The sequence below is a fragment of the Lygodium microphyllum genome, chromosome 1, assembly GCF_053477565.2.
Source record: "Lygodium microphyllum isolate KBCC chromosome 1, Lygodium_microphyllum_v1.1.10, whole genome shotgun sequence".
Lineage (NCBI taxonomy): Eukaryota > Viridiplantae > Streptophyta > Polypodiopsida > Schizaeales > Lygodiaceae > Lygodium > Lygodium microphyllum.
In genome coordinates this window covers 90,795,683-90,810,338 of record NC_141135.1, presented here as the reverse complement: position 1 = coordinate 90,810,338, position 14,656 = coordinate 90,795,683, and the positions used below count along the sequence as shown (strand labels likewise).

Sequence of the window (14,656 nt, the reverse complement as noted above, 5' to 3'; positions counted from 1 at the left end):
TGCATTGAACTTTGAATGAAAGTTGAATACAAGAGAGGACTGATCGGTCCTTGCACATAGCCGAAGGCACCAGTGAGGGCACTGGATTAGGCTGATGATGAAAGGAAGCATCTTACGATGAAGGAATGCCCCAGAGGTTAGTGTGTGTTGAAGATTTGCAAAAGAATGATGATGGCCTCCACTAGAGGCAGGATATATATTAGCCAAAAAAGCCAAAAAACTAGCTGATTTGATCGTAGAGGAGGTGCAGAAACTAGCCAACCTTTAAAATATGAAAAAGAAAATATAGGTGGCCTGAAAAAAATGCTGATCACTACATACCAAAGCTGGTTGCCACCTATCTAGTGGAAACACAGTCCAAATCCATTGAAGAAGAAATGCAGTGGGCTGGAAATAGGCCTCATCAAGTGTGAACACACATAAAACCAATTGGAAAAGAAATGCATGGTCTAAATAGAGCTGTCTCCTCCGTCAAAACACATGAGAGATTGAGTTTTAGAGCTCTTAATGTCCCTATTTGACTCAGACTGAGGCTCACAGGTAGGAGATTACTTTGTAAGACACACATCACTACTAACACAAAGGTGATGAACTACTATGAACTATATTTTTCTCTCTTTAAAAATGAAATAAAAATAATTGTATTTGTGCTTATGGGGGGAAAAAGAAGGGATGGTTAGATCCAACATTTCAAAATAGAAAAGCGTGCCAATGATAAGGAAAAAAATATAGATGTATGTGTTGTATGATGCCATTGGAGGCATTGCCATAGAGATTGCCATATGAGATGGCATTGTGTTGCCAAGAATATGGTGGATCATGTGAGAGTGCCTAGTGGAAAGGATAGTGAACAGAGAGACGAGACTGAAAGAGAATGTAGTTGAGAGAAGGAACAATCTAACATCATGGTTGAAGATGCAAGGCTGGAACAATCAATCCCAACATGCAACTCTACGCATCAATGTGGGTGTTAAGATGGTAGTAGGGGACGAGCGAATGAGGGTTGGTTTATCACGATGGATCAATGATGGATGAATGAATAAGGGGGAAAGCTGCCAATAAATAGGTAAATTGGGGCCACAATTGGTAATCAAGTGGTTGGGCCCTTAATATGGATGCCTAGATAGTCTACAATGCCCAAAAGGAATTGTATTGATGTACCCTCCATAAAAGTTGGCTAAAGCACATAAAATGACAGACAATGACATTGCGAGAGCTCTTAATTTCCTTGTTTGACTTGGATTGAGGCTTGCAAGCAAGAGATATGTTTGCTAACATCTCCTTTGAGATCCAAGATGTGGCGAAAGGCCAATGAAGATGTGGATTGGAGGGTGGTAGGAAGAGTGCCAATGTAGATGAAGTCCATTGGTGAAGAATGCCAATTGAGGAGCACGACCCCCTCTCTAGATGAAAGCTTGAACAAAGGGAGGGCATTGTAGGCCAATGGAAATGGAGAGGCCTCAAATGGATCACTCCTAAAAACTTGAGTTGGTGAGGGGTAAGCCAAACCTTTGATCCAAGTGTGAGATGATAGCGAGGAGCTATCAAAGGCGCCATAATTTGTGAAGAAATATCAGGGACCAAGGGCCAAGCGGTAGGGGATGGTGGCTGGGTGATGAAGGCAAGAGGTTGTTGCATGAAAGAAAGACCTAAAGATGATTGCAATCCCTAAAAAGCTCCTCAGGATCTTGGGGATCCTCCTTTGAAACAATCGCATCATTGATATCGCTCCTATCTGAAAGGGATGGGAGGCACATGGGAACCATTAGAGGAGATTGTGGGGGATGTGATGGAACCTGTGGGATGGGTGTAAAGAAATATCGTAATGCAGAAATACAACTACAATTGTAAGACAAAGCACAAATTGAACAGAACCTAGTTAGGGTTAGGGTAACTTAGAGACAATGAACATGGCGAAGAGTCTGAAATGAATGAATTTGTATTATACAATGCTCATGCAGCAAACACATTATGTAGTGAATGAATGTTGTACCTTGAATGCTTATCTTGGGGACCAAGGCAGAGGTAATGAGCTGGAGAGTGTGTCAATACTCCAACGGATCCCGAAATGCAGCAAGGCAGCCTTCAAAGATGTCTGGCAGCAGCAAACACATGAGTGGATGCCAGATAAGTGATGACAGATGGAGCAGTGAGGAGAGAGAAAACTGCAAACACAGTCTACAGATGTTTTGCGACGGCTTGGGCGGTAGTAGAAAAGTGAAAACACAGCCTTCTGGTGGGTGTGCAATGGCAGGCGGCAGCAATAGGCACCAAACACAGATGTAGGTGGATGCCAAAGATTGTTATTATACAAGAATTCTTTTATAGATGGAAGATCTGCATGAGCGATACAAGAATTGCCATATATAGATTGGCTGCTGTATGCAAGCATCAGACCACCATAAGCTATATTTATGAGTTTTGACATAGGGGTTCTTCTATCCTCGAGTGAGTTACTTTTTCCTCTTCAAATAATGATCGGGGCCGGGGATTTTTTCTTATATAAATTTCTTTGATTGTGCAGAAAAAAGGCTGGACAGGTAGGAAATACTTGCTGAGCCTGATCCTTTCAAATGCAACCCCATACAGGTGCAACAGCAGCAACGACAACTTGTAGACAGGCTGCTAGGCTGAAACACAGCCTTTGGGAGTGATGGGGACAGTGGGTGGTAGTAACAGGGAGTGTAGGCAGTGTAAGCTGAGACCTCCACAAACGGGGTGTGGACAATGAAGTTCTAGCCACGAAAACCTTCAAAAACGAGATTGGAGTGAATGGGTGGGCAGGCTGTCTATTTGTAGAAAGTTTGGGGCCTCCCAAACTAGGTTTTACATGTGGGACATTGAAACTCTCTTGAACCGCTCGTGGTTTCAAAGAATGGTTAAAATTCATTAATTAACTTCAGTTTTGGGGTGGTTTAACGAAAGCTAATGGTAATTTAGCTCAACAGTGGGTGGTGCACAACTAGGAATGAGTGCACTTGTCTTGGAGGGCCCTTCACAATGGAAGAGGAATAGATCATGTATAGCTCCTCTTGTGCCAATCTTTCACAAGAATGGCTCTTGTAAAGGAATCCTCAACAAAGATTGCCTGCACTGTGAAGACAATTTGGGTACCAAGTCTAGTAAGGCCATAAATTGACTAGAGATAGAAGCCCATGTTCGGAACATGTAAGGCCATCGAAAGGGAGCTCAATGGATGGTCAAGCAATAGAGGAAATTTGCGGATAGTACAAATCAGTATTGAAGAAACGTCAGCCCCAACACATTATCTCTACACATTAGTTGAGTGCAGATAGTAGTAGGAGGATGAGTGAATGAGGAGGGCTGGGTGATCACAATGGATCAATGATAAATGAATGAATGGGGGATAGGCCACCCATAAATAGACAAAATGGGATGACAATTGGTAAAGTGGCTAGGCCTATAATGTGGGTGCCCGGCATAGCCTATAGTGCCCAAAAGGAAACATAGTGATGTATCCTCAGTCTAAAGTGCCTAAAGCACATAACATGATAGACAATGACAATGTTAGAGCTCCTAATTGTCACGGGGACGTGTATTTTTGATGCTTAGCTTTGGATTATTAAGATGTGCACATATGAGGTATATATGTGAAGTGCAAGTTGGTTAAGCCACAGTGATGACTGAAGTACCCCAAGTGTATAGTGGGTGATATTAGCAAAAGTTGTGTAAAGTTATGCTCGACAAGTACTTTGTAGGTGCCTAATGTCAGTTTGGGTCTAGGCCACTAATTGGGCCATTAAAATGCTAGGTGGTGACATTGGGACTAGCCATTAATTAGTTAAGTAGTGCTAGTCCTAGGCCAATTAATGTTTAAATGTTCCGCGGGGGTTAGCACATTAACTGAGATTAGGCACTAGCCAGTTCTTGAGTAGGGTCAAATGGATAATCAAGACAAAGCTGTTTGGGCAGGTTGAGTGTGGAGGCAGCCATTTAGAGATTGAGGAAGGATGAAGGAGCCGCAAAATTAACTTTGAGGAGTACAAATATTTCCACTAAACCCTCTTTTCCATGAAGAGCTATGAAATGAACTATATGCAACCAGTCAGTCTGTGATTTTATGCTTGATATGTTGATTTGACACCATACGGTCTAGGGTGAGTCTCCAACTATTCTCACCTTTGTATCATTTCCTTGATCTTTGCCTTTAATCTTAGGGTCCAATGCATGATTGCTGTTTGCATAGGTGAGCTATACAAGCTCCATCTCATCACTTAAATATTATGAATATTATATTTGTGCCTTTTTGGCACTAGCTCTTGTAGCGTCTTTATTATTGTATGGAGTTTAGGTGATGTTATATGCACTGATGCGATGGTGTTGCAAATTCTGGAGTTGTTCAGGCTTTTGGATGCCACACAATCAATTGCTTGCCTAGGAATTTCTTGAAGCAGTGGCGACTGGTGTATTATCGAGAGAAAAATTTCCGACTCCATATCTAGGCATGTTTTAGGGTCTTTTGGGTCCCTCTTTTACCTTGGTTTTTGTCAAAATTTCCAAGTTTTTGGCGATACGAGTTTCTAGTTTGACTAGCATTTGTTGTTAGACTAGTTTCATGGTTGTGGCCTGTTTATAGGGTCCTAAGAAAAATTAGGTCTAGTGATGATCAAGCGAAAACCGTAATCATAAGTGATGCATGATCTTGCTCATTGTACAATGGGCTTAGTTGAGCGTTTAGATCTGGTTCCTCACTTTTATCTTCAACTCATTGAGTTCATTCGTTTCTATGCTGTCCACTTCTTTGCACCCACTGTGGTCTTAGAGCACAGACCCTATCCTTGCCAGGGTTTTACCTGGAAGGTGGACAATTGTTGCTTGCAGGAGCTTTTCAGTTTAGACCTGTGTTTCTCATGACAGACATCTTCATAGCTGATCATATTTGCTGGTGCAGCAGCATTGAGTGCTTTTCATCTCTAGTGTGTGGTTATGGCAGCTAATTGCGGTGTTTTCAGAGTCTACAGCCTTCCCTAACCTGTGGTTAATACTAATCAAGGTGTTTGACGACCACTGCTGTGTTTTGATAGCAGCATGCAGATGACGTCATTGGTCCATTTCAGTGTGCCCTTGTTGCAGTTTTGTTTGTCCATTGCATCATATTCTCTCTTTGCTACCCTTGTCTCTGTGCCAGCCCCCATACATAAAATATGGAAACTTCTAGTTGCAACTTCAATAGCCATCAGATCTATTACAATTAAAGACACAACAAAGAGTAAAATGCTTGCTGGGACTTAAGGTTAGCAACTTGACCAAAAGAAGCCTATATGTACTCAATTCAAGGGGAGAGTAGAGTGTAACTTGCATTGTATTTTCCAAAACTAGGTGGACAAAGTAATGTACAAAGGAGTGTTCTAAAGTATTATTACAGTATGAGTCGATCTGCAAATGGGATGTGCACCTGACCTTTCTGAAGGTGAAAAGTGCTACTACTGTGCTCCTATTATGAACAAGCACTGAAGTATAAGTGGATGTGCAAACAATTAAAGTTCTTACACCCCAAAAAGAGCAAAACTATTCCTCCGAAGTAGATAAAAGGTGCTGCTAGTGTGCCTAAGTCTGTTCAATATTGTATGGTAAAGTATCTCAAAGTTGATAGTTTCAGCTCTCCTCACAAGATGGGGTTGCTCATGTTTCTTCTACAATTGGTATGTTTTGCTCCCTATAATCTGTACCCTACTCCACACCATCATCTAGTGTTTTGGTTTTGATTAGAAGTGAGTAAGCAATGATAAGTTTGTTGCATTGTACTTCTGCTTGCTATGTATTGTGCAAGACGTATCTGAGTAAACGATTCAGAAAGTTTGATAGGTTCCTCACACATTTTGAATGCGGTTCGAATGACTTTTTCTTGCTTATCTCCCAAGGATGATAATATTCAAAATTGCTTTAGTATCTTTGCACATGGAATCGAGGCTTCTTTGCCTAATGATAACTTATGTTCTATGTCTAGATAAAGAGAGAGATCAAAATTCTTCAAAACCTTTCAGGAGGTCCCAACGTAGTTAAGCTTTTGGACACAATTCATGAAAGACATTCAAATGCACCGAGTCTTGTGTTTGAATATATAGATAATACAGATTGGAAAATCCTTTATCCAACTCTTACAGACTTTGACATCCGCTATTACATATTTGAGCTTCTAAAGGTATGTTACTTGTTTAAAATTTCCTATTGTGCATTTGGTTAGGTTTTAATGATATCATATACATAAGAACGTTTTTATGTTTGAGCTATAGTAAACTTTCTTTGATCATGTTCTTATGGTATCATATGCTTGTGATGTAGATAAAGCATGTGCTGTGAATTTGACTAGTCTAGAAATTGGTTTGATAGGCCTAGTTTTTGTGGTCCCTAAAATTACTCACTTGCTACTAACTGCCTTTGCAGCTTGGTCTTTGTTCTCCTTACTGGTCTCTTGTATATGCTGTTTAAAAGTGTCATAATGGATAACAGCATGCTTTTCCTATGGTTAACAAATACTTTTTAGTAAATTTTGAAGATCATAATAAACAACAAAACATACATTGTGTTGCTTTGAAAATGTCATTGCTATATTTTTTGTATCCAATTACAAAATGGCAATTTAGGTGCTTGTTGCTGACAAAGGCATGGGCATGGGGAGATGCTTTGTGGCCATGGCTTAGTTCGGCTCACTAACAGTGCTTGTCTTTTCTTTGACTAGTGAAGTTCACTATCTCTCATGTTGTCACTAGCACTTAAGCATTGGTTCATTGGCAATTGAAAGGCTTAGTAGCTCAAACACCGACACTTATAGTAGAACTAGCTCTCTAGTGTTGGTGAAGCTCATTAGCTCTCACATTAAAACTAGCTCTAGCACTAGCTCTCTAGTCATGATCATGGCTCCTATTGATTTGTCATGTACCATGGGAAAGGCTCAACATCGATACATATGTTACAACCAACCTTCCATGTACAAAGCATAAGTGTGACATTAATGTGACATAAAGGTAAATCAAGGGGAACATGCACGAGGATGACCGTCCGGGCTCTTGGGTGCCCGAACGGGGTTTAGGGGAGCCTAGAACCAGAGAGAGTCCAAGAATAGTAGGACTCACCAAGGTTTGACGGCTGGCAATCGAATCACGATGGGTTTGACTAGCAATAAACTAGGCAAGGCTGGGAGGTGAAAGGATCGCTCGTGCTCATTTCTTCTGACTGCTTTTCCTCTGGCTTTTATGGTCTTCTCAGAGCCGTCTGACATTGGTATCAGAGCGTCACCCGTCATAGGTTAGTACTGGCGAAAAGGGACGCCGTGAAAGCACAAGAGGTCAAATATTTGGGGCATATTATCTCGAAAGAGGGAATCAACATGGATCTAGAAAAAGTAAGGGCAATTATTGAATGGCTATCTCCAAGGAACCTAGAAGAGCTGCAGATCTTCCTAGGTTTATCTGGATTTTATTGTAGATTCATTCGAGATTATGCCAAAATAGCTATTCCAATGACAGACCAACTTAAAGGGAAAGGAAAGAGCTTTAATTGGGGAACAGACCAAAATGAAAGTTTTCAAATACTTAAGGTAGCTATTGCTACAGCTCCAGTATTATTAATAGTGGATCCCAATAAACCATTTGTGGTTGAAGCTGATGGCAGTGATAAGGCGATAGGCGCGGTCTTATTATAAGAAGGTCGACTAGTTGCTTTTGAAAGCAAGAAATTAGACCGTGCAAAACATAATTATTCTGTTTATGAGAGGGAGCTATATGCAATAGTACATGCAATGAAGAAATGGAGGCACTATCTGTATGGTACCAAACTTTTGATTTTATCAGATTATGAAAGCCTTAAGTGGCTTAATGATCAACCTGATTTACACGGGTGTAAAGCCAGATGGGCCGAACTCCTCCAAGAGTTCGACTATGAGATAAGATATAGAAAAGGAAAGTATAATATAGTAGCTGATGCACTCAGCAGAATGCCCATCATTAATGAATTGAGTTTTACTCAGTTCACTTCCAACTTGCTTGAATCTTTAAAAGGGAAATGCCAGGTTGATCCGGCATATTCCAACATATGGGAAGCAATAAAAAATGGGGATCCAAATGAAAGTGCTTCTATTGAGGAAGGAATATCTGAGGATGTTCAACAAGGAAATGGAGCATCAGGGGTTGCTGAAACTGGATTCAAGTGGAAGAATTTTACCATTGATAATGGTTATTTACTCTACAAGGGTAGGGTATGTGTCCTGAAAGATATAGAAATAAGGCGCCAGATACTCTTTGAGTGTCATGATATCCCTAGCAATAAGACTTATAGTCTTATTAAAAGGCAGTTCTATTGGCCTGGAATGAATAAGGACGTCCTTGACTATGTGGTCAAATGTAATAAATGCCAGGTTAATAAAGCTGAAAGATTAAAAATGGGAGGGCTTCTCCATCCACTAGAGATTCCTTCGGGAAAATGGGAGAGTATCTCCATGGATTTTATTGTTGCTTTACCTAGAACACAGAGGGGGCACGACTCTGTGTGGGTGATTGTGGATAGGTTAACCAAAATGGCTAGGTTCATTCCAACTTCAACTGATGTTAAAACACCAGAATTGGCTAGATTGTTCGTAGAGAACATATACCGATTGTATGGCCTTCCGGCAAATATAGTTTCTGATCGGGATAGAAAATTTGATAGCCAATTTTGGCGTGCGGTATTTACGAAATTGGATACTAAACTTAGCATGAGTACGGCGGATCATCCGCAAACTGATGGGCCAACTGAAAGGGTTAACCAAATCCTTGAAGATATGCTTAGGGCATATGTAAGTAAAAGGCAAACTAATTAGGAAGAGTATTTACCCATAGCAGAGTTTGCATATAATAGTGCCAAGCACTCTTCCATTGGATATAGTCCATTTATGTTAATGTATGGGTTTCAACCCAGAGCTCCTGCATAAGGAAAAGGTTCAGGCAGCCAAAGACTTTTTGGAGGATATGAATAGTATGTTAAAATTTGCTCAAGAAAATATTAAAAAGGCTCAAAATCGAGCTAGAGCATGTGCAGATCCTCACCGAAGAGACATCTCCTTTGAAAAAGGAGAATTTGTCTATCTTAAGGTGCCTGAACAAACTAAAACTATGAAAAAGGGACAATGTCCAAAGCTTTCACCTAGGTATTGTGGTCCTTTCATAATACTTAAAAAGGTGGGAGAATTGGCTTACAAGCTTCAACTACCTGCTGGTAGTAAAATACATCCAGTTTTTCATGTAAGTAAATTAAGGAAGAAGCTGGGTGATTTGGATAATCTAATCTTAAATGATGATATTGAGGAGCTATTAAATGACCAATCTAATCCACATGAACCAAAAAGAATATTAAATGTTTGTAATAGACGAACAAGGAATACTATTTATCAAGAATGTTTGGTTAAGTGGAAAAATTGTTCAGAAGAAAGCTCAACCTGGGAGCGAGTAAGTACTTTAAAGAAAAGGTTTCCCAATTTACAGTTAGACCTTCCAAGTATCGTTTTTAAGGACGAAACCGATTCTTAAGGGGAAGGAAATGTGACATTAAAGTGATATTTAATGTGACATTAAGGTCACAAACATTAATGTGACATTTAATGTGACATTAAGGTAAATCAAGGGGAACATGCACGAGGATGACCGTCCGGGCTCTTGGGCGCCCGAACGGGTTTTAGGGGAGCCTAGAACCAAAGAGAGTCCAAGAATAGTAGGACTCACCAAGGTTTGACGGCTGGCAATCGGATCACGATGGGTCTGGCTAGCAATAAACTAGGCAAGGCTGGGAGGTGAAAGGATCGCTCGTGCTCATTTCTTCTGATTGCTTTTCCTCTGGCTTTTATGGTCTTCTTAGAGCCGTCTGACAATAAGCTACAGGAATTGTTGGGAATAAAGGGCCATCGTGCCTTTTATATGTGTACGGGTGTGAACACACCTATAGGCACATTGTACTTTCATACATATATCTATCTAAAACCTAAAGTAGTACATTCGTCATTGTACCTAAAAAACGTGTTCACTCTACACTCTGCTCTCTCGCACTCTCCCTGTCTCTCTCACTTTGTGTAACGACTGTCTGTCTCGATCTCCATGCCTAATTGATTCCTTCAAACTGGTATCAGAGTGTAAGGTGCTGCAGACGGTCGTCAGGCTGAGCGAGAGCTCAAAGGCGAGCAGGAGAGTCACAGGTGTAAGTTGCAAGCAGTGACTCTGTGACAGGCGTGGACCAAGCGTGCGACGGGCTGTAGAGTTGACAATTGAGAGGCTGATGCTGCGTGACTAGTCGAGCTGCGCGACAAGTGACGCGACATGGAACAACGACCAGGTGCCACTGACGGAGAGCATTTGGGCAAGAGAACACGCCAACGACCAGGTGTCACGGAAGGAGGGCATGCAGGCGAGAGGCCATGCCAACAACGACGAGGTCACAGGACGACGAACAGGCGCCGTGTCCAGCGGGCATGTGTCAAATCGCATGGCTGACGGGTCCGTTGACCCGTCAGATTTTTTTTTTTCTTTCCTAAAATTCAACTCTTTTCTCTTTGAAAATTGCTTCACCCACTGACGGGGTTTCGCGCACGTAAGCACAAGACTTCAGATCTGTGCAAAATTCGCTCGGAAATTTGGGGCTTTTCTCGAACCTGTGGATCTCAACACAGAAGTGGACAATCTGACTCAGAAATTGCAAAGTCGGTGCACATCTGCTTGGAAATTTTGGGGCTTTTCACATTTTTAGTGATATTCTTTCAATTTCACTTAAATTAGTGCACGCAGGACTTGGAAAATTTAGGGATTTGTCCAGATTTCATGCGTGCAAGATGCAACAGTGATATTTGTCGCAGAAATTGCAGGAATTTGTGACACTTTGTCCTCGACATTTGGGGCTTTTCATGTACATGCACATATTGGCCTGAAATTGACCCAATTTCTCGACATTGAGGCACATTGGACCCCGTGCAATTTGGGGCTTTTGCGATTTGGGCAAAATTTGTGCTGCATTTGGTCATTTTATGTACATGCAAGTTGAATTCTGCGCAATTTGGACCTCAACACTTGGCTAAATTTGGGGGTTTTGCTGAAATTGCTTTATTTTGGCAAAATTGGATAGTCCTATGCATGAGAGAGGAAATGTAGATGTATGTTTGACGATTGCGAGCACAAAATTTTGGGGCTTTTGACCGTTCGTGTCAAATTTTATGCCCGTGGTTACATGTACAACAGAAATTGCAGCTGAAATTTTGGGATTTCTCATGTAAAGTGATGTACATACATTTTCAAACAGCTGTAATCAGTTGGATAATGCTGTAGCACTTGGTTTGGTGCTTCTGAAAACTGAATTACAGATCTGAATTCTGTACTTCTGCGTGGTCATTTATTGCTGATTGGCACTTGTTTGTACCTTGGTCACCTGGGTGACAATTTGGGCCTGCATTTGCTGGTTTTTTGGTCACTTTTGAGTTGACAACCATGGCTGGCAGCAATGACAGCAGTAATTTGATGGATATAAAGAATCTTGAAGGTGCACATAATTTTGCAGTGTGGCAAAAACAGTGCTACAATATCCTGTTACAAAAGAAGTAGGCAAAGCCGATCAAAACTAAAGGGGCAAAGCTTGTGGACATGGGTCAGGACAATTGGGATGAGTTGAATGAGCTTGCATGCTCAACCATAGATCTATCGATTTCTGATGCCTTGCTCTTCAACATTAAAGGTTTGGATTCTGCATATGCTATATGGGCTAGATTGGAAGAACTGTATGCACAGAAGAGCGCTGCGAGTAAAGTGTATTGGCTGAAAAAGCTTATGGATTTGCGTATGAAAGAAGGTACAGCAATGTCTACTCACTTGAGTGAGTTTAACTCCATTTTCAGCCAGCTGGTTGCCTTGAAATTTATGATTGATGATGAATTTAAGGCTACTTTCTTGCTTTGCACTCTACGAGAGAGTTGGGATACATTCAGGACTGCTATGAGCAATTCTAATGTAATCCTTTTGTATGTTGATGTAGAGAGTGCTCTGCTTATGGAAGAGATGAATCGGCAGAACAATGCATCGAGCAAGTCTTCCAGTGCTTTGCATACTAGGGGCAGATCACAACAAAACGGCAAATATGATGGCAAGGGATGCAATAAATCACGTGGCAAAGATATTGAATGCCATCATTGTGGCAAGAAGGGTCACTTTAAACGTGATTGCTACAAATGGAAGAAAGAGAAAGGAAAAGGCAAGAAGACAAATGATAGCAAGGAAGAGAAGAAGGACAGTCAGCCTAAGACGAGCAGTGTAAAAATTGAAGAGGTGAATGTAGTCACTCATGACAGTGACAATGGGAGTGATGTACTCTTTGTCTCTTCACACTTTGGTGCACATGCTTTACTTGCAGATACAGATGATGACATGCATACCTGAATTCTTGATTCAGGTGCTTCCTTTCATGTCACCCCTCATCGTGAGTGGTTTTCCGTCTATACAGGGGATCGATATGGTGTTGTCCATCTTGGGGACAACTATGCATGTGAGATTGCAGGTATTGGCAGTGTGCAGTTACAGTTTCAGCATGGCTCTGTCTTTACACTTCAGCATGTACGGCATGTACCTTAGCTTAAGAAGAGCTTGATTAGCATAGGGCAGCTAGATGATGATGGTTTTCATACCACCTTTGGTGATGGAAAATTAAAGATCTATAAGGGATCTAGGTTTATTGCGAGAGGTTGCAAGAGTGATACTTTGTATCCACTTCATGTATCTAGTGTGCGTAACCATGTTGTTGACGTGATTGAGCAGCCAAGCGTTTCTTTGTGCATGGCCGGTTGGGACACATGAGTCAAACAGGAATGAAAGTGCTTTCTTGTTTGGGTTACTTGCCTTGTCTTCGTTATGCTGATTTTGAGCATTGTGATCATTGTATTTATGACAAACATGCACAGACGTCTCACAAAAAGTCTCTTTCTTTGAAATCTTCTCCTCTAGAGTTAGTACATTCGGATGTATGTCAAATGCCAGGATTATCTTTAGGAGGAAAGAAATATTTTGTCACCTTTGTCGATGATGCTACATGGAAGGTATGGGCTTATCCCATTCGTAGCAAGGATTAAGTGCTTGATAAGTTTAAAAAATTCTTGGCATTGGCTGAAAATCAAATAGATAAGACATATAAGTGTCTTCGCTTTGACAATGGTGGGGAATATGTGTCCAAGGTCTTTAAAGGCATTTTGTGACAGCAAAGGGATAAAGAGGAAGCTCATTGCACCTCATAATCCACCCCAAAATGAAGTTGCAGAGCTTATGAATCGGACCATACAGGATAAGGTCCGTACAGTGCTGTCTCATGCTGCATTACCCCATGGTTTTTGGGCAGAGGCTGTTATGACAGCCGTTCACTTAATTAATTGGTCACCAAACAGGTCTTTGGGGGGGGGGGAGTTTCCCAAGAAGCATGATCGGGCAAGCCACCTTCATATGCTCATCTGAAAGTGTTTTGCTACGAGGCTTTTGTGCACATTGGTAAAGAAATACACAACAAACTTGAGCCATAGTCCTGTAAATGCATTTTCCTAGGATATGGTGACGAGGGTGAAATGGGGTATAGATTGTGGGATATTAAGAAAAGGAAAGTAGTATGCAGCAATGCCATTATCTTCCGGGAAGATCGCATGCACAGATAGGCCGAAAAGACTGAGGAGGTCCGTAGGGTTGTATTCCGGGAAGAAATACCTTTTGGACAGCAAAACGTACCCGCTGTACAGCAGCAAATACTTGCTGTAAATGAACCTGTAAATGCAGGAAATGATCAGCCAGCTATTGCCCATGAAAATGAGTCTTTACATGTGCGGAACAGCCAAGACAGCAAGCTGTTAATGCTGATTCGCAGGCTGAAATGCCAGGACAGCATGTTGAAAATGGAAATTTGGAGGAACAGCCAGCAAACAATGACCATTGGGTTTGGAGATCGTCTAGAGCCACTGGACAACCTGACAGGTTTGTTCTTGGTGCAATTAATGTGGCTGATTATGTCATGTTAACAGACTGTGGTGAGCTGTCTTGCTTCACGAAAGCAATGAATAGACAAGACAGCAAGAAATGGTAGAAAGCTATGATGTCAGAGATGGAATCTCTTGAAAAAAATGACACTTGGCACTTGGTACAATTGCCTAAAGGGTAAAAAATCTTTCCATGCAAATGGGTTTACAAGATAAAGATCACTTCTGGTTTCTCACCAAAGCACAAAGCAAGATTGGTTGCAAAGGGGTACAAGCAGGAGCATGGAATTGACTTTGATGAGATTTTTTCTCTTGTAGTCAAGATGACTACATTGAGAACCACTTTGGGCTTGGTTGCAATTGAGGATATGGAGCTCATATAGATGGATGTAAAGACTACATTTTTTACATGGTGATCTGCATGAAGACATATATATGCAGTAGCATGAAGGGCTTGTTGACAAGGGAAGGAAAAAATGGTATGTAAACTCAAAGGAGTTTGTATGGGCTAAAACAAGCACTAAGAGAATGGTATCATAAGTTTGATACATTCATGCAGTCCAAAGGCTTTCATAGAAGTCAAGTGGATCACTGCTTGTACACCAAGAAGGCAGCAGATGGCAGCTTGATTATCTTGGTTTTGTATGTTAATGACATGCTGATTATTGGCAGGGATACTCATGC

General features: G+C 41.3%; 1 protein-coding gene across 4 annotated transcripts in view; it reads left to right on the top strand.

Annotated features, from left to right (window-relative positions):
* LOC148041394 (casein kinase II subunit alpha-like) overlaps window positions 1-14,656 on the top strand; it is a 78,319-nt gene that overhangs the window by 23,039 nt on the left and 40,624 nt on the right. For 3 of the 4 annotated variants that reach the window (XM_087679153.1, XM_087679158.1, XM_087679148.1), the window contains exon 3: window positions 5,969-6,163. The exons of the other annotated variant lie outside the window; for it this stretch is intronic. In XM_087679153.1, the coding sequence (XP_087535279.1) occupies window positions 5,969-6,163 (195 nt within the window). The remainder of the gene's footprint in view (window positions 1-5,968; window positions 6,164-14,656) is intronic. 4 annotated transcript variants of the gene reach the window in all.